This window comes from Aquila chrysaetos, chromosome 18 (assembly GCF_900496995.4).
Source record: "Aquila chrysaetos chrysaetos chromosome 18, bAquChr1.4, whole genome shotgun sequence".
Taxonomy (NCBI): Eukaryota; Metazoa; Chordata; class Aves; order Accipitriformes; family Accipitridae; genus Aquila; species Aquila chrysaetos.
Genome location: NC_044021.1, coordinates 15,069,093 through 15,092,198, shown reverse-complemented (window position 1 = coordinate 15,092,198; position 23,106 = coordinate 15,069,093). Strand labels below are relative to the sequence as shown.

The window sequence follows — 23,106 nt, the reverse complement described above, 5'->3', positions numbered from 1 at the left end:
GCTGCCCGGGTGGGCATGGGGGCTGCAGATACAGCACGGCCACAGCCTGGGCCTCAGCCACCGGGGCTTGTTGGGTGACCAGAGCCCAGCTAGCAGCTGGGCTAGTATGGGGCCACCACTGATGGTGTGGCCACTCTCGCTGCCCAGTCCTGGGCCACTCTGGGCATGTCTCATTGGGCACACGCTGCCATCAATCCTGGGTACTGTGGCCTGAAGACAGCTTGGCTTTGATGAGCTCTGGGTTTCAGCGTTACACCGACGGGCAGACAGCCGCTGCCGTGCTGGCCGGGCAGGTGTGGGCAGAGGGAGGAGGGTTGGCCTTTGCTGCTCCCACGAACACGTCCTCAGTGTTGATGTGCTGCAGTTTTCTGCCGCCTCCCTGTTTTCTTCCTTTAGGATGTCACAGCTTCCCGTGCCGGTGTTGGTTCTCCCCTGCCCTTGAGCTACTGATGATCATATTCCTAGAATCCTGTCTCTGCCTGCATTTATACCTTCTCTTATCGGGCGTGGTGCTGCGCTGCTGGCTTTCCCATAGCTTAGCAATTTTCTCGAGAGCCTGGGCTGAGGCTGTGCAGCCAGGCCATGTTAGAGCCAGGGCTTTTGTTGGGGGCAAGGCTACCGAGGGTCACAGCACACAGCCGCGGCTGCTACCACCCTTGTCCTGCTGCTTGTCCTTTCCCACCAGCTGGCAGAGGTGGGTCCAGCCACTGGCATAACCTGCAAGCAACCCGTGTGCAAAACCACAGAGACACACAGAAATGGAGATCCCCAACAAAAGTTTTATTTGCATAGACACAAAACGTTCCTTCTCTGTGGGCACCACCCCGAATTCCTCCCAAATGTACCCAGCCTGCCCCTCCCTGGCTCTCCTCCAAGTTACAATGATGCACTCTGAGGGGTAAAATGTTGGTTTGCCCTAAATGACCTAATGAGCCACCCTGGGTGCAGGTCATCTACTGCCTAGCCTGGTCTGTGGAGTAGGACCTCGACTTGTGAGAGTCCAAACTTCTTTCTCATTTTTATATACTGCAGTATCCCACCCCTCAAGACACGTAAAGCTTAGGTGCCACTCCTGGGGGTTTGGACATAACTTCAAGGTCTTTAAATCATTCACATCCTTCTGAGAGGAGCCTCAGACAAGGACATGACCCATGAAATGAGATGCTGAGCCGCGGGATGGGTGCATGTTTTCTGAAAGAAAGAGCAAGTTTCTCTTTAGGAAAAGCCTTCTAATGACCCACAAACTGTGCTGCAGTACATCACACGCATGCACGCATTTCCTATTATAAAGTAAAATGACTGAGTCCTTCCCTTGGGCTTTTGTTAGCTGGCTTTTGCAGCCTTCTGCATCCTGCAAGGGCGTTAGGACTTTCATCAGTGACCACTTCAGTAGCTTAAGCGGGAGGCTCTGACGATGATCATACCCAACCTTGTAGCTGGGAGGATGGGAACCATGAGGGCAAGTGGGGAGAGGATACCTTGGGTAAAACCGGGTAGTTCCTCTGAGCTTCCTTAACCAAACTCTTGACTGAGGTCATGTTATTCCTCCTCTCTTACACCCAGCGTAACAACCTTGGGGGCCGGCATTTCTGTGCTCCTCTGGCCGCGCTGCTTTTACACCCTGGGAAATCAGCCGGGCGAGTGAAAACGTTGCAGGCTTTTTTTTTTTGTTCCTTTCTTTTTTGTGCAGCTCGTTTCTGCCGGGGGGACTGGGGGGGGGGGGGGGTTGCCGGGGAGACTGGGGATGGAGGAATCCAGCCAGGGCCGGCCCCGGGGCTGGGCAGGGGCTGCGCTGACAGACACATCGATGTGAGGCAAATACAGAGAGGGGAGAGAGGGGCACCGGCTGCTAACAGCTGAACAGTTCGTTTCCCTGCAAGTAATTCGCAATAAGCTACGCTGAACCTTTGGGAAACTCTCCGTTTCAAATGCTTACCTTCGGATTAAGCTGGACCTTGTCTGAAGTCTCCTGAAGTGATCTGAATGGCTGCTGTTCGCCTCGAAAGGGGCTTGTCTAGGGGCTGCAGAAAAGCTAGACCTGGATTTCCTCCCTCATCCCTCAGTAATGCAGCTATTTATTGTCGAAATAAACATTTCAAGTTGTTTTTTTTTTCCAGTCTCAACAAGTTCTCTACAGAAGATATACTTGACCACCCACCCCCTTCAAAATTGTGAATTAATTTATTTTAAGATAAAGCAGTTGGGCTGGGTTTCTTTCCTCCGGTGTTAATAATCTGTTTTCCTTGAATTGGATTTTAAAATGGCTTCCTTTGAAGCCTCAACCTGTTAGGAATGAGCTTAACATAGGTATGGAGGATGTGTGAAATCAGCTACTCCCTTTCGCGCTGAAATGTCAATAATTCTTCTAGTAAATTACTAATATGCAGTGCACGGTATGCAGAATACTCGGAAATAATAGTAGCGAGCAGTCACGGTACCTGTATTTTGCACCAGCTCTGCTGTAACCGAGTTTTGCTGCGACAGTGTTTTCAGGAGCACACCCACCGCAGCCATGGGAAAGACTGGCATCACTTTGAATCATTACCTGAAGCGGTCAGTGGTCCACTGGAGTTGCTAATCCGCAAGTTATTTTTAAACAAGTAATTATAGATGTGGATGTTGATTATGCAGTTAACATGCCACAAAAAATGTTCGCTTGGAATTAAAGCTACACATTGTTTGCAAAGTGTAGTCAACCAAATAATTAAATTGCTCCTGGCTTAGACCAGTAAAAACAGCTTACACAGGGAGTGCAAGTGATCAGATTTATTTTTCTCAAAATCACTGTTGAAGAGACAAACCTGAGAGTGTATTTTCTACCATCCCCTTTTGGAGCTGGGATGCTTTTCCCCGTAAGGGGAACAAAAGAAAGGTGTGGATGCTTTGGCATATCAATCAGAGGAAACCGGGTTGTTCCGCAGATCGCCTTGGAATAACGTAAAATCGGACCTAGAGTGATCCATAGGCAGGGTTATCGATCCGCATAAACGGGATAAGAAAGATTAGGGGGATCGGCACATGGACAGAACAAAGGAAAGAGTGTATTGAAGAAATACGGGTTGGAAACGGCGACGAACTTTGATCCGCACCTCTAGAACGGCTGTCGCCTTCATCTAGCGGGTCACCAAACCCGGGTTTGGCGGGGTACCGCCCGGCGCTGGCTGCGGGGAGCCCGCCTGCGCTCGCCGGGGCTCCGGGCAGCCCCTCGGGGCAGCCGCCCCCTCCCACCGCCGCCCCCACTGAACCAAACTGGTCTGAAACGGGCGGTACTGATCCGGAACCGACACGCCCCGCTGACCGCGCCGAAGGGCAGCGGGCGCGGAGCGTGCCGCCCTTCCGTGCTCTTCCTCCCCCCGGCCTCCTCCTCCTCCTCCCCTGCGGGAAAGCATCTCCGGGGCGCACATGTTCAGCCCTCCCTTGCTCCCCCCCCCCGCCCTTTCCAACTCCTTTCCTTTCTTCATCCCTCAGCATGTGTAAATCCGCAACGAAGCGACAAAGTGCTGCGAGTGTGCAAGACCCGATTGCTGCAGAACGAAGGGAAAATACCCCCCCTCCACCTCCCTAAAGCCCCCGGGCCCTGTGCGGCAGCACCGCCGTTGTCTATTGTCTGGCTGAGGGTCGCCGGTGGCCGCAGCCGGACGGGGGGCGGCGGGGTAGCGGGGAGCCGGTCGCTTGGCTGGAGAGCGGCTCCTGGCTCAGCTACGGGAACTAAATCCGACCTTTTTAGGCGGAGAAAGAAAAGCCGAGCTCGGCACCGGGGGAGCGGCGGGCAGGGTTCGCTCGGGGGGGGCGGCTGGGTATAGGGCAGGGTGGGCAGACGAGAGGTTACACGGCAGAGCCCGTGCTGGGGGGGGGAAACCCACCCGCGTCCTGCCGGGGGTAGACGAACCGGGTCAGGGCGCGGGGTCCTGACCGCCGGGGCGGGCTTGTGCAGGCAGGGGAGCGGCAATCACCGGCGCTTGGTGATGCCGGTGGGGGCGAGGTGCCCCCGCGGGGAGGGGAGTCTCCCGCCGGCGCCGTGTGAACGGAGGCACCGGCGGGGGGGTGGGGGCAGCCGCCGGGCTCCCCCTCCCCCGCCCCCCGCGGCAACGCCCGCTGCTGCGGCAGGGAAAGCTGAACGTCTCGGGGAACAAAAGGCTGCGGCGGCCGCGGGAGGGCGGAGGGACGGCGGCCGCCGGCAGCGGGGCCGCTTCACACACGTGGCCGGCCCAGGACGGCCGCCCCACCGCCGGGCTCCGCGCCTTTGTCCCCGCTGTCAGCGGCGAACCGGGGCGGCGGCGGCGGCGGCGGCGGGCGGTGGCGGCACCGGTGCGCCGCGGCCGCTCCCAGGGAGCCACGCCCCTCCCAGGGCCCCGCCCCCAGGGCCCCGCCCCGCCTCCCGCTGCGGGAGACAATGCCGCAGCCACGCCCCGCCCCCGCGCGCGCATTGGCTCCGCGACGGTCCCGCATGACGTCACCGGCGGGGCGGGGCGCGGCGCCCGATTTAAGGGGCGGCGCGGGGCGCGGCCGCTGCAGCGGCGAGTGCGGGAGCGGGCGGAGAAGGCGGCGGGAGCAGCAGCAGCAGCAGCAGCGGCGGGGCAGCATCAGACACCGGCACCATGCGTGAGATCGTGCACATCCAGGCCGGGCAGTGCGGCAACCAGATCGGCGCCAAGGTACGGGCCGGCGCCCCTGGTCGTCTGCCCCGGGGCGGTGCCCGCTCCGCCGGGCTCCGCGTGTCCCGGGGAGAACGGTGCCGGCAGGATCCTCCTTCCCGCTGCGGAGCACCGACGGGCTCGCCCCGCCGCCGGCGGAGGCTCTGCGCGGGGCGGCTCCCGGCTGTCGCCCCGTGGGGGAACGCGGGGGGCTTCTGCGGCGCGCCCTCGGCGGGTGGGGGGAGTGGGGGGGCAGCCCTGCCGTCCGTCCCCCCCCCCGCCAGCTGCAGGGGTCGCGGGCGGGCGGGGGAAGGGGGCGCCGAGCCGGTGCCACACCCCTCCCGTCGGTGGCGGGGGGGGTGGGGGGGGCGGTGAGGGGCGCGGTAGCGGCCCCGTCTGGCGGGGGCCGCCCCCACGCGCGGCGAATCCCCGCGCGCCACGTCGCGGGGCTTTGGCCAGGGGGCGCGGGCGGGGCGGGGCGGGGCGGCGCTGACCCCCCCCCCCGTCCGTCCGTCTGTCCGTCCCTCCCCCGGTCCCCGCAGTTCTGGGAGGTCATCAGCGACGAGCATGGCATCGACCCCACGGGCAGCTACCACGGGGACAGCGACCTGCAGCTGGAGAGGATCAACGTCTACTACAATGAAGCCACCGGTAACGCCCCTCCGTAACGAGCTTCCCGGCCCGGTGCCGCGGGGGGGGGGGGGGGGGGGGGGGGCGGGCGGGCACGGGTGTCCCCACGGCATCCTGCCGTGGGAGTTGTGCCCCAGCCCTCCCCGCGATGGGTGATGTCCCGGCACAGCTTGAATGGCGGTTTTGTATTCCCATCCCCAGCTACCTCCCTGCAGACTCCCTCACCCCCTCCTTGTCCTGGGCAGCAAATTGTGGGGAGGTGGCAGGGAGCGTGGCAGGGCTCCTGTGACGCTGGCGCTGGTTCCTCCCACAGGTAACAAGTACGTCCCCCGTGCCATCCTGGTGGACCTGGAGCCCGGCACGATGGACTCCGTGCGCTCCGGCCCCTTTGGACAGATCTTCCGGCCCGACAACTTTGTCTTTGGTGAGTGAGCGTGGGATGGAGGAGTCCCAGAGTGGGAGCTCCCTGCACGGAAAAGGCTCGGAGCGAGCAGGCGAGGGACCCCGGGGGTCCTGAATCCCGATAGCCCCATGGGGGTGGAAGTGAGGGGGAAGCCCGCGGGGCGGGAGAAGAGGCGTTGTCTCTGTTCCTCCCAAGGGCGCTAACGCGGCACCTCGCTTCTGGTCCGCCCTCCAGGTCAGAGCGGGGCTGGCAACAACTGGGCCAAGGGGCACTACACGGAAGGCGCTGAGCTGGTGGACTCTGTCCTGGACGTGGTGAGGAAGGAGTCGGAGAGCTGCGACTGCCTCCAGGGCTTCCAGTTGACCCACTCGTTGGGCGGCGGCACGGGCTCCGGGATGGGCACCCTCCTCATCAGCAAGATCCGGGAGGAGTACCCCGACCGCATCATGAACACCTTCAGCGTCATGCCCTCCCCCAAGGTGTCGGACACGGTGGTGGAGCCCTACAACGCCACCCTCTCTGTGCACCAGCTGGTGGAGAACACGGACGAGACCTACTGCATTGACAACGAGGCCCTGTATGACATTTGCTTCCGCACCCTGAAGCTGACCACTCCCACGTACGGGGACCTCAACCACCTGGTGTCGGCCACCATGAGCGGCGTGACCACCTGCCTTCGCTTCCCCGGCCAGCTGAACGCCGACCTGCGCAAGCTGGCGGTCAACATGGTGCCTTTCCCCCGGCTGCACTTCTTCATGCCGGGCTTCGCCCCTCTCACCAGCCGCGGCAGCCAGCAGTACCGAGCCCTGACGGTGCCCGAGCTGACGCAGCAGATGTTCGACTCCAAGAACATGATGGCCGCCTGCGACCCCCGCCACGGTCGCTACCTGACGGTGGCCGCCATCTTCCGGGGCCGCATGTCCATGAAGGAGGTGGACGAGCAGATGCTCAACGTGCAGAACAAGAACAGCAGCTACTTTGTGGAGTGGATCCCCAACAACGTGAAGACGGCCGTCTGCGACATCCCCCCGCGCGGCCTCAAGATGTCCGCCACCTTCATCGGCAACAGCACGGCTATTCAGGAGCTCTTCAAGAGGATCTCGGAGCAGTTCACGGCCATGTTCCGGCGCAAGGCTTTCTTGCACTGGTACACCGGCGAGGGCATGGATGAAATGGAGTTCACGGAGGCCGAGAGCAACATGAACGACCTGGTCTCCGAATACCAGCAATACCAGGATGCCACTGCTGATGAGCAGGGGGAATTTGAAGAGGAAGGAGAGGAGGATGAGGCGTAAAGTTGAAATGGGTAGGAGTTAAGTATAGTCTGAGCAGGCAAGTGTTCATTGAGAGGAGGAATCTGTGCAGTTGTGCTGAAGCATGCATTTTTTAATTTGGTGCTCTCCACTGTTGCTTCTGTCAGCAGTTTTGTATCCTTGACTGTCCAATGTAACAGTAGTTGCAAAAATACTTCAGAGTCTTCTGTTGAAATGGTTAACTTCTCAAACATAAAGGCTTTTTGTGTCCTAAACTGTCTCCTCTGCCTTATTTCTGTCTAGATTAAGAAAATAACTCTTGTGCAGTTTTCTGTAGCTTCACTTCTCAGTTTAATCCTTAATCTCAATGAAAAGGTAAACTCAATAAAACAAGATTTCTCAGGCTGTGAATTTAGCAGTATGAGGAAACTGCAGTTGCTCAGCTTCAGATGGTAGCTAACTTATGGAAACTGGGGGTTCACTGTTAGACACTCTTGTGTCCAACAGCTAATCTATTGTTGGGGAGAAAGCTGCCTCAGCTAATAGAAACAAGACACTGCACTTGAGAATCCTGCAACTCCTATTTATGGACATACATAGTAGTGAGGTCAGTGAGAAGGTATTGAATTCCACATTACAAGATGTCAAAACTGATTTGACAGGATAGCTGCAGGCTTAGCCGCTGCCATTCAGCAGCTCTTACTTAACTTCTTCCAGGGCATATCTTACATGCATATGGGTGGCTGCCTGTGATTTGACTTGATCCTGAGCTGTCTTATCTTCCCCCAACCCTTCTCTCTAAATATAAAAAGTCCATGTTGAGAAGCATGGGTCTGTACTAGCAGACAACTTGAAGCTGATTAAAAAGCTGAACTTTCTCTTCAGGTATAACATTATTGAGCTTTTCCCAAAAATAGCCACTAAGCTGCCCTTAACTGTAAAGGGATTGACTTTTCAGGGCAATCAATTCCCTTTAGGAGATAAGAGGTGATGGGCAGATTTCTAGATAACATGACTCAAAAGGCTGCCCAGAGCATACATACAATCTTGGAGCAGTCCCCTATAGATACTCTGCCAATAGCTGTCTCCTGCCTCCAAGTTATGTGCTTACAGGGCTGTTTGATGCTCTTGGCCCCTGCAGCAGGAAATGGACCTCTACCCAGCAGGTGAGAGCAGTGCAGCAGCACCCTGTTGTGCATCTGTGCAAAGGTAAGCGTGGTTTCCTTACAGTGATGGAGGGGGGGGGATTTAGGTTGCCCTACGCTTAAAGGATGCAAGAACCCCAAGTGAGTCTACAATGCAGTCGTCAGTTGTTATAGGGTCTACGAGGCTTTTCTTACTCCTACAAAATGAGTAAAATCCCCTGTTGGAGTTACCCGATATGTAAGCTTAGTCCTTAGTTCAGCTAAACACCACTTAGGGGAGTGTTCCTGTACCTAAAAAAGTGTTGCTTTGAGACCTGCTACCAATGCTACAGTTACTGTGGTCCTTACTACTCTGAAAGAGCTGGTATCCACATGTGTGCAACCTCTTTTGTGATCCTTTAATGAAATGCTTGCAAGGCATTAGTGGAATAAGGACTTAAAAGGTTGCTGCTGTGCATAAGTAATATCTTGCCTGTTTTGGCCTTGTTAATTGACTCCACTGCCTGCAGACACTCCTCTGAGTGTACCCTGGTCCTCTGCTGATGGGCCTATTAACCTGGTATGCAGGACAACAGGCACTTGCTAAAGCTTTTCTCTCATCTGTATGCTTCATTTCTGGTGTACGCCTTGTGAAGAGGAGCGAGAAGCACTTAAACTGCCTGAACTGCCAGTAAACAAATACAACCATATATACCCACGATAGTACTTGTGTTTCTTTGCACTTGAGCAGTTCTAGGATTAAGCATTAAACAAACTGAGGTTGTTTTAGTAACTTGAGTTAATACATGCTGCCCCAGGCCCTTTGGGGAAATAACAGCTTATCTGGTTGTCACAGTAACCTTCCCTTGAAATTACCTAGCTGGGTTGCACTTGAAACTGTTTATCATATAGCTTGCTTTGTAAAGCTGAGAAGGGGAGCCAGCAAACGAATTTAAACAAAGTTTACCTAAAAGATGAGAACCTGTCTTTGGTAGTAAAGATCTTCCTTTGTGCCATGGAACTGTAGCAGGTTTCACTAGTGTTCAGCATGTCTAGCTTCTAATTCTTAGTGTAATTACACTCTGTCTCTAGCTAACCCTTAAATATAGCTACCCAAGTGACACATTTCACTACAGCTCCCTTACTACAAAGTAGGACACCATCCTACATTGCTTGCTGTTGTTTGTAATCTGTTTTTTCTAGAGGAAGAGAAACCTTAAATAGAGATACTCTAGGCAGAAACATGTCCTTTCATAAATCCTACACAGCTTATTTGCCAGTCATAATCATTAAAAAAAATAATCAAACCACCATTTCAGTAGGAGTTGAGAGAAATACAGGAAAAGGGTGTACTGGAAGATTTAGAGGGGAGGTTCAAAACTCCTTGGTAGGAACCATAAGTCAACTTTAAGGGAGGATAAGTCTTTTATGGGGCCTGGGGGCTGCAGTACCCTTTTTTTCTGTTGGATCTTTGAGCTTTAGCTGTATCAATCATCCAGGGGACCATTCACTATAAAACCTGGAGGCTGACTGCTGTATAGCAAACAACAAACAGATGTCTTTGCAAATGCTCATGGTTGCACTTCTATTTCACAAAGAAAGCAGAACCACTGAAAGGATTTCAGATTAGGTAATCTGACTGCCTTAACCTCTGTCGGGTATTGATTTGTATTTGTCCATGTGATGAACGACACCTCTAAGGCTAAAGGTCTTGCATGAGGCATCCTGTCTGGAAGAAATGAGGATAGATAGTACAGACTTAGTGATGTGCAGCTTAAGCCACTTACAATGCCTCATTTGTGTGGAGATAGAAGTTAATAATATCAAGCAATGTATTTTTGTTTCAATATGTCAATGGTGGCCTGCAGGGAAGCATTCTCCTCTGTTGACAGTTAGAGCTGATGGTGTTGGGGAAGGGAACAATCTCCTTTTTTTGTTCCATTTATTAAATGTGTGGCATTTTTAAGCATGTTAGCAGAATGTCTTGACCAACGCAAGCAACTCAAACAATGTTTGTCTGCTGGTAGCTGTAAGATGGTAAAGCCAAATAAGGCTGTAAAAGCAGCTAGGTACTATGTAGGTTTAATTTAAATAGAAATGGAATGAGGTGTGGTAGCACTGAGATGCCATCTCTCCTAATTTCCCTTCCCTGTTTAGTTCTATGATCTCAGTCTAAGCCATTGTACCAACAGTGTTGTGGGAGGATAGTCCAATATGTGGTCTGGTTCTTCAAAACACTTAAGTATCTGTTGAGAACATAGGCCTACATCTGTTTACCAACAGATGTTTTCCAGTCTGTCAAGTGAGAGCAATAACAATTCTCCTCTTCCCAACATATGTGAGGTGCCCATATACATCAGAAATTGGGTTGCATTGAATATACAATGGTCCCAGTGATGTGATAATCTAAGAATCAAACCTGAGGTGTATCTTTCCAGAAGGTATGAGGTAAAGAACACAGTAAACCAAAGTAGCAATAGGATTTATAACCTGAAGAAAGAAGGGAATCCAGATCTTTGGTCTCTTCTCCAGCCAATTCTCTGCAAAATGGGGCAAAACCCTAATCTTCTCTGCAGGGAAATCTGCTCATGGATATTATCACATGCTACATACTTCAAAAGAGTATAGCGCTAGTAAGTCCTTCTAGGTATCTGTGCAAATATTATGTGCTTAAAGAAACCGAGATGGACTGACAGAGTCCTTACTGGACAGTGCTGCAATGCACTACTGCAAACCACAGCTCTGGTGCAGGAGCGACAAGTTTTCTTACCTCACGAGGAAGAGCTGGGGCATCTAGCAATACTCTCTGCACCAGAAAGGGTCCCCTGCCTTGCTTCCTTTGTCCTTTGCCCCTCCCTGTAAGCTCCATAGCAAAGTTATGTGTAAAATCAGGATGAACCCTGGTACGGGCTTTGAGTAGGGCAAGTTTCATGGTTGTTCCATTGAAATCACTTTTCAAAAAAAAAAAAAAAAAAACAAACCAAAGCAACCCCACACCTCATTGTGTTATTACATTGTTTTTTAAGAAGCACTGTTAAACTATTAAATTGTGCTTTGCAGTGGGAAGCGCTTCAGTTATTGCTTTCTGTTTAATGAGGCCTAATATTTTTGTTTGCTAAAGCTATGAGGAGATAAAATCCTCTCTGGAGAAATCACATGACTACCCCCTATATTTGGTACACACCCTTTCTCCCAAGGGATGTTATTTTACTTTTCCATTCCACATTAAAGCATAATGAATGTATACTTTTAGGGACCATTCAGATGTGGTAGCCTGTGTCAGAGCTATAGGTAATGCCGTTCCCCTGAACCTGCTCATTGCAGGGGAGGCCCTGTTTTCTCATTTACAAATAATCCCCTTCTCAATCTTCCTGTGTATTTTTCAGCTGCTTCTACGTTTCCACAGAACAAAGCTCGTGACTCTTTTGATGTGTTAAATGTGCCTGAGGCAATCCAAGTAAGGTTATTTTTTCCCCCTTTTTTCAAGTCAAGATAAACCTTTATAAATTAGTGTTATAAGCTGATCTTGTATGTGACAAAAAAAAAGATTTTTTGAGAATTTTCCTCCTTCCAATCTAAAATTCATTCATGCTAAGCACCTGCCTTTTGATACTCCAGCAATCACCTGTCCTGGTCTGTTTGTTATTTATTAAGATGGGAAAGAGCAGACTATTGGATCTCAGATACTTCCATTTTAGATGGTCGTTATCTTTAGCTTGCCTACATGAAAATTTAAAATGGAAGCATTTTGTCACAGGAAAGTGCTTGAGGCCATGGTGCATTTTGGAAAAAGACATTTTTTGGCCCTGACTCTACTGGATGCTTGTCCAGCTGGAGCCCTCTGAGTATTTGAATCTGAGACCCAGGGAAGGTATCGCGGGGAGCTGTGAAAGCCTGGCCCCCCCCAGCCATTCTGCCAGCAAAGGACACGGTGCAGGTGACAGACAGCTCTTTCCTCTCCCTGAGCAGTTTAACAAGAAGCAAACCATTTCCCTGCTCCCAGCATCAGTGCTATTTCAAGTATTTTATGTGTGAATCTGCCAGAAAGAAAAATTGTGTCCTTTTGAAGTGTGTGTATAAGAAGGATATCTATTCACAGTATCCAAGCAAAAAAGAAATAATTTAAGAGTAGGTCATTCCCTCCTCCCCACTCAAAGTCATTTTTCCCTTACGGGCAGAATTCCATTCGTAAGGGAGGAAATCAAGTTAGCTTTGTTAAATTCTTGTTTATTAGTGTTTGATTCTTGTAGGGTAGAGATTTTCTAACTGGTCTCAATTTATTCATGTGTCACCTTTTATAGTCAGATTATTTTTCTCACTTGGCTTCCTTGGTGAATTTAAGGCATATTTTCTTTTCTTTCTGGCAAGAATGCCTCTGTCATTGCAAACAGAAATGTTAATGGTAATCCAGCTTAAGCAGAACGTGAGAGCACTTGCTCCAGAGGGTGAAATGGCTACCCTGGCACAGGTTGTGTAGCTTGTTCAGCAAACAGATCTCTGTTGTTTTGCACTGAAAAATGTTTCCACATTTTCCTTGAATGTAATAGAAAGGTACTGCTTGCCTTCACAGTGAATAATTAAATGGGGTTTTCAAGCAGAGTTCAAATGGTCTCACAACAAGCTTTACAAACATTAAATGAAATTCAAGCATTAACTTCCTACAGTCTGCTTCTCTGAATCCAGCATAATGCTGGTCTTGTAATTAATAAATTAATTGTATGACTCTTTTTTTGGAAATTCCAGCTACGATTCCAGCTCCACCCTAGCAGGCAGGGAGAAAGAGCAAGCTTGGATTAGAGCTTTCCCGGGCATTGAGAAAAATGCCACTTGCAGAATTGGGTAGCTGCATGGGCTGGGCTGATTCAGTATCCTCCAGGTGCTAAAAAGAATGGTCCTATTCCCCTGCTTCAGGTGTTACCTTTGTGTTATTTCCTTTAGCCAGCTCCAGGGCATGTCTGACCCCTCTTCCAGTCAGTTCAGCTCCCTAAACTCCACAGTTAGGGACAGTAAACTGGGGGTGGGGAAGAAGCATTTTCTTGGATCAGGGAGCGTGCCAGAGGGAGAACTGGTGCAAAGGAGGAGGAAAAGGCAGGCAGCTGGAAGCAGGAGAGAGCAGAGCAAGATGCTCGGTCGATACAACCACCTAGTGCGACGGCACCCTGAACTCTCCCGCAGAGAACCCTGGCAATTTTAGACAATGTACATTGAATCCCACCACAAACTACTGCATCTCTTAGCAGACATCACAAGGTGAAGTTTAGAGTTTGCTCTGTGTCAGTTTGAGTTACAAGTAACTATCAGATTGCAAGATAAAGCAAGGAGGCTAAGGAACAAAAGAAATGGTGACTAGCAGATCAAAGTCACTATCTGTGCCTTGTTGCCGATGACGTGCAGGAAATAAGCTACCCTGGAAAACGTGATATCAGCATTTCATTTATATTGATGCTGGAATCTTAGTCATATCTTGACTGGAGGACCCAGTCTGTAGAGATAGCAGATGTATTCTTCTACTGAGTGATCTTAAAAGGTAGGTGCAGCCTGGATGGGGGCAGGAGCCATCTGGCTGCTACCCATCACAGCTGGTGTGCCAAGCGGAAATAATGAGAGGCTGCATTGTTTTGCCTTTCTTCTCAGTAAATCGCTGCCTGATGATGATCAACATATTTTTCCCTTTCTGGAGGCATTTTGTGACATGTGATCGTGTTTATTGCGGTAGCTTTGGAAGCCAGATGAGTGGGGTTCTCTTTGCTGTGTCCTATACAACCACGCTCACAGAAATTCCTGACTCTTGGAGGTTATAATCTAAGTTCACAAGAGAAACCATAGGGTGTGGAAGCAATATTAGGTTCATGAAGAAACAGTTCTTTCCTCAAAAGGAGCACGGGTCATTTTAGAATTGTCAGTGCCCTAAATTGCTCTGTAACGTGATGTTCTCTCACACACTTATCCTCTCTCCTCTTTTGTTCTTGGCCAAACACACAAACCCCCAGGTACAATAAACACAAGTACAGAGGACTCTGCAAGGAAACTGCTTTTGCTCATTCATAAAAGCATGCTTAGCATTGTAGTATTTAATTGCTTCTAGTGCCTGCAGTGGGTTGTAATTTTGAAATAAAAATAGATTTTCCTTTTCAGTATTTTATTACTAGAATTAAAAATACCTTCACAATTATTCCACCCTCTTGCTGGCAGAAATATTCTTTTATCCTAACGTACGCTGCAAGTGATTAAGCATCAGGTTCCAAAGGTGACCTCAGACAGTCCTCATCAGGTGGCAATATCATAGTTACCAGGTAGAAGGCAAACAATAAGGTAATGAACAGAGGCTACTCATTTGAGTACCAACAGAAAGATTTAAAAAGTCATGTGGCCTCCGATATACATGCCTGAGCAATACATGACATCACCCATCACAAATAAATGAGAATAAAGCCATAGGCAGACATTTTTTGTGCTTGAGCAGCTTTCACATTTGTACATTTGCGATTCTTTTTTGAGCAATGGCAAATTACGGACAGACATGAAAATGTGGGATCCCTGTTGCCTCCCTTGTGCATCCATCGCCCAGGCTCCACCGTTGCCTTGGAAACTGGGAAGGTAGGGTTTGATGCAGGCAGAGTTTCGGCTGCCGAGGGGCACATGGGCGTTCCTGGGCACATGCACTGCCTTTGTATGAATGGGAGAGTTTTGACTTTCATTTGCAATTCTGAACGCTTAGAATTTATGGACCTATATTAAAAAATACAATAGGGAGCTCCCATATCTATTTAAATAGCATCACTGGCTGAGATTTGTTAAAGTGTTTGCCAAAATGGAGGGTTCTGAATTGACATTCAAGTAATCAACATCTAATTGCTTCACTGTGTGTTCATGGATATTCAGCATTGCTGTAGATGAGGGAACTTACACATATAAACGTGTACCTTCCTTTAGGTACTCAGTCTTAAAATGGGGAGCTACGTGCCCCCCAAAAAACAGTGGGGATCTACAAAGAGACTGGTGCTATAGCATCTAAGAATTACTTCCCTAATAAAAGCTCAGAATCCTTAGTGGAATAACTCTAAAGCCCGAGGAGACCACTGTGTGCATGTGGGAAGAAGATATCTCAGGGAGTGTCCAGGTGCCTTCAGGAGGGGTATTAGAATGCTTCAAGCTGGTCCTTTGTAGATTACCAGGAATACTTTGGCACCTAGAAAGATCTTCAATGCTTGTGTGGATCCCACAGAGATGCAGTTGTGTTGGAGGTCCACCAGTAGTGAGAAGATGTAACTGTCTACCGCTGCCCAAAAGGGTGGGTTATGCCTATAGCAAGTAGAAATGTATGTGCATGAGTTGTGTGAGCAATAACAAAGGCTGCCTGTGATTAAGTATTGCAGAAATGTGTCAAAGGAAAATACTGACAACAGCTGGGATATAAAGAACACAAACTTCAAGAGAATCTGGTGAAAAGATCTCAGTGCCAGCACAATTCTGGATATTTTGTGATTGCAAAAGCCACGTGTAATAACACCACATGTAATTACACGCATTGCAAAGCTTGAGCCAGTCCATGCTCGTGACATTTCACAGCAGCTGAGGTTTCTGCACTAGGCAAGAAAAAGAGCCACAGCTGATAAGCAAGTCAATTCACTGGAGCAAGCTGAGAGCCACTTTTGAAAATATGGCCACAGTATTTTCCCAAGGTCACAGCAGCCAAATGCTGGGCAAAGATATGATACTTCTTTAGCCTAGTATTTCCTGCACAGATTAAAAAATTGAGTGAAACTGGTGTCATTATGCATTGATTTACATTCTATTAAGCACAGCTAACCTGATTAATATGTAAACAACTCTGTTCATTCTGGCTGCAATTACCTTTCTTCTTGATAGTGGTAATGATTTACCACAATAATTATTCTCTCACCTTTGGAAAAATCTGCTGGTTTTGAAGATGTTATAATTGCAATATAGTGTTATAGTGTACTGTGACACTGAGATGAATAAACCATCAGCCTGGTGTTGCTGGTCACACGCAGCCTCCCACTTCTTTCTCTCCCTTTCACACAATCACAGAATTGTTGAGGTTGGCCAGGACCTCTGGAAATCGTCCAATCCAGTCCTTTACTCAGCCTGGGAGGGTCAGCTAGAGCACGTTAATTAGGGTTGTGTCCACTCAGGTTTTTAATATCTCCAAGAATGGAGACTCCGCAATCTCTCTGAGCAACCTGTGCCAGAGCAAATAAGGTTTTTCTTACATTTAGATGGAATTTCTTGTATTTCGGTTTGTGCCCATTGCCTCTCCTCCTGTCACTGGGCACCGTGGAGAAAAGCCTGGCTCCATCTTCTTTATTCCTTCCCATCAAATATTTATACACACTGATAAGATTCCCCTGAGCTTTCTCCAGGACAATCAGTCCCAGTTCTCAGCCTCTCCTCCTATGACAGATGCTCCAGTTCCTTAACCACCTCTGCGGCCTTTCATTGGACTGACTCCAATATGTCCATCTCTCGTACTGGGGAGCCCAGAGTTGGATGCAAAACTCCAGACGTGTCTCACCATGGCTCATCCCCTTCCTTGACCTGCTGGTAAAGATCTTCCTAGTACAGCCCAGGATGCCATTGGACACCTTTGCTGCAAGGGCCCGTAGCTGACTCATGTTCAACTTGGTGTCCTCCAGGATGCCCAGGTCCTTTTCTCCCAAGTTGCTTTCCATCTGGGTGGCCCCCAGCATGTACTGGTTCATGGGGTTGTTCCTCCCCAGACACAGGACTTTGCGCTTCCCCTTGTTGAACTGCATGAGGTTCCTGTCAGCCCATTTCTCCAGCCTGTCGAGGTCCCTCTGCATGGCAGCATGACCCTTTGGTGTATCAGCCACTCCTCACAGTTTTGTACCATCAGCAAACTTGCTGAGGGTGCACTCTCTTGCCATATAAGTCATTAATGAAGAAGTTAAACAGTGTTGGCCCCGGGATCAGTCACTGGGGTACACTACCAGTGGCTGGCATCTGAGCTTGCGTTGCTCATCTCAAGTCCTTCAGCCTGGCAGTTCAACCATTTTTCACTCCATGTTGCTGTCCATTTGTCTAGGCCATACCTCATCAGTTTGCCTATGGGGATGTTGTAGGAGACAGTTCAAAAAATAAAGTTCACAAAATAAACAATGATAACTGCTCTTCCCTCATCTACCAAGCCAGTCACTTTGTTGTAGGAGGCTATCAAGTTGGTCAGGCATGATTGCCCCTTCGTAAATCCATGGTGACTACTCCCAGTCACCTTCCTGACCTTAATATGTTTGGAAATGGTTTTCAGGAGAATTCATTCCACCATCTTTCTAGGAATCAAGGTAAAGCTGGCTGGCCTGTAGTTCCTCGGATCCCCCTTCTTGAAGTTAGCAGTGACACCCTCTTTTTTTTCCCCCATCCTTGAGAACCTCCCAGGTTGGCTTGACCTTTCAAAGATTATCAAGAGTGTGCTCGCAATGATATCTGCCAGCTCCCTTGGCACTCGGGTGCATCTCATCAAGATCCATGGACTTTTACCTTTTCAATTTATTTAAATGTTTCCCAAACCGATCTTCCTCTACCAAGAGTAAATTTTCATTGCTCCAGACCTTCCAACAGGTCTCAAAAGCTTGTGATTCCTAAGGGCAAACCTTAATAGTGAAAAGCAAGGTGAAGACATTGGGTACCTCAGCTTTTTCCATGTCCTTTTGTCACTGAATATGTCCCCTGCAATATTCAGTAGTGGGTCCATATATTTCCCTAGACTTCCTCTTGCTGCAGGTGGACCTGTAGAAGTCATTCTCACTGTCTTTCTCATTCTTTGACTTTCCTAACCCTGCACACGAGGACAGTGACTCTGTCGCTCCTGGATCACCTGACCCTACTTCTACCTGCTGAATGCTTCCTTTTTATGTTTGTGTTTACTCAGGAGCTCCATGTTTATCCATACAGGCCTCCTGCTGCCTTTGCTTGATTTCCTGCTTGTTGGCATGGACCGTTCTCCAGGCTGGAGGAGGTGATCCCTGGAAGTCAACCAGCTCTCCTGGACTCTTCTTCTCTCCAGGACCATCTCCCATGGGATTCTTCCAGACAGATACCTGTTGTCCGAAGGTCTTATCTATTTCTCTTCCTGATCAGGAGGTGTTTCGCAGATACCCACCACAACATAACGCACCTTGGTTTGCCCACTAATCCTGACTCTTTAGGTCTCAGCTAGCTCATTACCCACCCCCCAGGCAGAGCTCTGTGCGTTTCTGCTGCTCTCTGCACAAAGGACAACTCCCCTTCCTCACCTTCCCAGCCTGTCCTTCCTAAAGAGCCTGCATCCCTCCGTCGCAGCACTCCAGTCGTGTCTCTGTGATCCCAGTGAGACCGCAGCCCTGCAACTGCAGATCTCTAACTCATCACGTTTATTGCCCATGCTGTGTGCGTTAGCGTTAGAGGCACTTCAGAGAGGCACCCAAGCCTGCTGATTCCCGGGAAAAGTGTGAGACCTTGCCCTGCCATGCTGTCCCCTCAGCACTTCCATATCGTTCTTGAGGTGGACCCCCTCCAGCTCTGTTTTGCTGAATACCAGATATGTCGTTTCACATTCTCTTTGCCAACCTTCTCCACTGCTTCCTCATTTGATTGTGTGTCGCAGTAGAGACGGACACGACAAACATCAGACTGTGCAAAAATGGCAAAATGGCTACTTTATTGTTCTAACAAGCTTTTTTATATCTTTCTTTAGAGTATGTGTTTATATATGATTGGTTTAGTTAGTAACTAACAATTCATGATTGGGTAACAGTTTTAGCTGCGGATTCGTTAAGGCGGTTCTTCTTATCATCTTCTTTCCCAGGACTTTCCAGACTCTCAAGGATACACCACAAGCTGCTCAAGGTCACACTGCTCACGCACCGCCAGGCATTCGGCAGATTTGCTACATTCCCCGACAATTGTGGGTTGTCGTCTCCCTTCCCTGGTCCTAGTGTAAAGCTGTCCTTGCTAGGTTGGCCAGCTGTGTGGCAAAGTTACTTTCACTACTGAAAAATTTACAGATGTGAGCTGATTAATGTTTTATAGTCAAGTTCAATAGTTTCTGCACAATCCATTATAGACACTGCTGAAATTTATTTGGGATATTCTCCATGGCAACAGCACAGACACAGGTGTGTATCTCGGTTCATATATACTGTTCTCGCTGTTGCTCCTGAACTGTCCCTCCTCCCGCGGTCATCTGCCATGCACTTAGCTCAGTCTATTTCTATGAGTGAACAAGCAGAGATGCTAGGAGCAGGATCCAAAATCTTCCAAAATGAGGTGCGTGGCAGGTGTCTGGTAAGACAGAATGTAACTTCACTTATAGAAAAAAGCTATCCTATTCCCATGGGTGTTCAAACTGCAATCACCACCAGACCGCTCCCAGAAAAAAGCCATTCTTTAGTAGCCGCGTAGTTTCACGCCAGCCCTCTGTGTTCCTGAAATTAGAGCCCCACATGTACAGGTTTGGCAGCACTATTTAAACAGGACTGCACTGCTTGAAAGTGGCTGTGGGCTCTGTCGTCACCACCCAGTCCCTGCTTGTTTCAGGTGCCTGAGCTACGGAAAGATGACTCTTGTGCTTCTATCAAAGCACGATTAAGCAGGCCTGAGCTAGAAATACAGGGTTAAGGGTGCTAATAAAACATAGCAGTGCATGCTTTGCTGCTGTGGTGCAGCAGAGGCCAAGAAAGTAAGTGGACGAGCTCCAACAGGTGTGCAAAGAGGAGTTAGGGCGGGCTGTTTTGGGTTTTGTGGTGGGTTTTGTTTTTTTTTTTTACTTTTTTTAGCCCAAGACGCACCACGCCTTGTCCGATTCCGGCCTTTCTCCCGCCGGCTGAAGGCGAGGTTCCTCCAGCGCCTCCGGCCAGCCGCGTTCCGACCGCGGAGGGGCCGCACCCGCACCCTGCCGACCGCCGGACCCGGGCCCAGACCTGCCACCCACCCACCCACCCACCCGCCCGCCGGACGCGGACCCGGACCCGGACCCGGACCCGGACCGGGGCGGGGGCCCCGCCCCCTTCACAGCTGCGGGAGACAATGCCGCAGCCACGCCCCGCCCCCGCGCGCCCATTGGCTCCGCGACGGTCCCGCATGACGTCACCGGCGGGGCGGGGCGCGGCGCCCGATTTAAGGGGCGGCGCGGGGCGCGGCCGCCGCAGCGGCGAGTGCGGGAGCGGGCGGAGAAGCGGCGGCGGGAGCAGCGTCGGGAGCAGCGTCAGACACCGGCACCATGCGTGAGATCGTGCACATCCAGGCCGGGCAGTGCGGCAACCAGATCGGCGCCAAGGTACGGGCCGGCGCGGGGAGGGGGGGGGTGGGTGATTCCCGGTGCGGCGCCCCAGGGTGACACCCCGCGGGTAGCACGTAGCCCCGTCCAGAAATGAAAAGCGGCCGGGGGCTTGCTAAGGCATGGCGGCTCCTGCTCCCGTGCCCCCTGCCTCTCCGAGCTGCCGCGGGGCTGGGCGCTGGCGGGGATGTGCCCGGGCTCCCGCCCGTCCCTGCCCTGCCACCCCCCGCCGCCTCGCCCCTCTGCAGCCACGGCGCCGGCTCCCGGGGGAAGGAACGCGAGGTGTTTCAGTGCCACGGGTAACCCCCTCGCCCGGGGGTGCTGCAGGAGCTGCCGTTTTTTTGTAGTGGCTGGGGGGTCTTAAACCCCTGCTAGACAATGGGAGAAGACCAAACTGAGATGCCCGGGGATGGTCATCCTTTGGATACAAGCTATAAAATAATTTACTCTCACTGCGGTGCTCCAGCTGCCTGTCTGCCCTCCGCTAATTCAGCTGCTGTGGCCAGGGAAGCCTCTCTGCACTGACTCACCTTCCTCCCGGGCAGCTGCTCTGCCATGCAAGGGAGTGGTCAGGGACATGGCATGCACCGACTGCACTGCTGTCTGTGATTGGCACTGGACAGCTGTGGTTAATAATTGCTGTTTTCCAATAATTTCTTCTAGTTCTGGGAGGTCATCAGTGATGAGCATGGCATTGATCCCACTGGCAGCTACCATGGGGACAGCGACCTGCAGCTGGAGAGGATCAACGTCTACTACAATGAAGCTGCTGGTAAGTGTGTCTGTTTCCTGAGATGTCCTTAAATAAATGGGGCAGACATGCCAGCTCATTGAGGCTGGAAAAATCCCTGAACAAAAGCTGTCATCTGCAAGTGACTCCTAAGAGCTTTGTTCTCAGAATGGCTCTGATAACACAGTAGTCTTGATCGAGACAGCATGTCTCTCCAGTGAAATGCGGGGAGGCGGCAGGGAGCGTGGCAGGGCTCCTGTGATGCTGGCTGCCAGCTGCAGGGCTGTGACGCTGGCGCTGGTTCCTCCCACAGGTAACAAGTACGTCCCCCGTGCCATCCTGGTGGACCTGGAGCCCGGCACGATGGACTCCGTGCGCTCCGGCCCCTTTGGACAGATCTTCCGGCCCGACAACTTTGTCTTTGGTGAGTGAGCGTGGGATGGAGGAGTCCCAGAGTGGGAGCTCCCCGCACGGAAAAGGCTCGGAGCGAGCAGGCGAGGGACCCCGGGGGTCCTGAATCCCGATAGCCCCGCGGGGGTGGAAGTGAGGGGGAAGCCCGCGGGGCGGGAGAAGAGGCGTTGTCTCTGTTCCTCCCAAGGGCGCTAACGCGGCACCTCGCTTCTGGTCCGCCCTCCAGGTCAGAGCGGGGCTGGCAACAACTGGGCCAAGGGGCACTACACGGAAGGCGCTGAGCTGGTGGACTCTGTCCTGGACGTGGTGAGGAAGGAGTCGGAGAGCTGCGACTGCCTCCAGGGCTTCCAGTTGACCCACTCGTTGGGCGGCGGCACGGGCTCCGGGATGGGCACCCTCCTCATCAGCAAGATCCGGGAGGAGTACCCCGACCGCATCATGAACACCTTCAGCGTCATGCCCTCCCCCAAGGTGTCGGACACGGTGGTGGAGCCCTACAACGCCACCCTCTCTGTGCACCAGCTGGTGGAGAACACGGACGAGACCTACTGCATTGACAACGAGGCCCTGTATGACATTTGCTTCCGCACCCTGAAGCTGACCACTCCCACGTACGGGGACCTCAACCACCTGGTGTCGGCCACCATGAGCGGCGTGACCACCTGCCTTCGCTTCCCCGGCCAGCTGAACGCCGACCTGCGCAAGCTGGCGGTCAACATGGTGCCTTTCCCCCGGCTGCACTTCTTCATGCCGGGCTTCGCCCCTCTCACCAGCCGCGGCAGCCAGCAGTACCGAGCCCTGACGGTGCCCGAGCTGACGCAGCAGATGTTCGACTCCAAGAACATGATGGCCGCCTGCGACCCCCGCCACGGTCGCTACCTGACGGTGGCCGCCATCTTCCGGGGCCGCATGTCCATGAAGGAGGTGGACGAGCAGATGCTCAACGTGCAGAACAAGAACAGCAGCTACTTTGTGGAGTGGATCCCCAACAACGTGAAGACGGCCGTCTGCGACATCCCCCCGCGCGGCCTCAAGATGTCCGCCACCTTCATCGGCAACAGCACGGCTATTCAGGAGCTCTTCAAGAGGATCTCGGAGCAGTTCACGGCCATGTTCCGGCGCAAGGCTTTCTTGCACTGGTACACCGGCGAGGGCATGGATGAAATGGAGTTCACGGAGGCCGAGAGCAACATGAACGACCTGGTCTCCGAATACCAGCAATACCAGGATGCCACTGCTGATGAGCAGGGGGAATTTGAAGAGGAAGGAGAGGAGGATGAGGCTTAAGTCCCCTGGTATCAAAGGAACTTGTGTAAAGCAGGCATGTGTACTGAATGACTTCTGATAGTGGTGGTGAAGCATGTTCTCTTGAAACTGTGTACCCAGTTACCCTCTCAGCACTTGTAACTTTGACATATTTCTCAATGTAACAGTTCTGAATCCCAGTTATGACAATGTTTTGTCATTTAATGTTAAGAGCACATAAAGGCATGTATTCTAGATCATGTTTTCTGTCTTTCTTAATACCTCTCTTGGACAAAGAACAGCTATTTGGCTTGCATGGCAAGAAGTAAGTTTAAAGACATGTCAGAAATCTTGCAGCGCAGTGGTGCGCTCTGATCCACT

At 51.4% G+C, this 23,106-nt stretch overlaps 2 protein-coding genes across 3 annotated transcripts; both read left to right on the top strand.

The window, feature by feature from the left end:
- The first annotated feature begins 4,510 nt into the window (after positions 1-4,510).
- Positions 4,511-22,980, top strand: LOC115353117 (tubulin beta-2 chain). 2 transcript variants are annotated; one of them, XM_030042101.1, is made up of 5 exons: positions 4,511-4,655; positions 5,177-5,285; positions 5,578-5,688; positions 5,902-6,956; positions 22,762-22,980. In XM_030042101.1, the coding sequence occupies exons 1-5, from the start codon at positions 4,599-4,601 to the stop codon at positions 22,765-22,767; spliced, it is 1,338 nt and encodes a 445-aa protein (XP_029897961.1). In that variant the 5' UTR covers positions 4,511-4,598; the 3' UTR covers positions 22,768-22,980. The 2 variants fall into 2 exon arrangements, with proteins under 2 accessions (XP_029897961.1, XP_029897960.1); XM_030042100.1 differs by lacking the exon at positions 22,762-22,980 and having other exon boundaries at positions 5,902-7,195.
- LOC115353118 (tubulin beta-1 chain) lies at positions 20,190-22,980 on the top strand. Its single transcript, XM_030042102.2, has 4 exons — positions 20,190-20,339; positions 21,003-21,111; positions 21,383-21,493; positions 21,707-22,980. The coding sequence occupies exons 1-4, from the start codon at positions 20,283-20,285 to the stop codon at positions 22,765-22,767; spliced, it is 1,338 nt and encodes a 445-aa protein (XP_029897962.1). The 5' UTR covers positions 20,190-20,282; the 3' UTR covers positions 22,768-22,980.
- Positions 22,981-23,106: the final 126 nt, after the last annotated feature.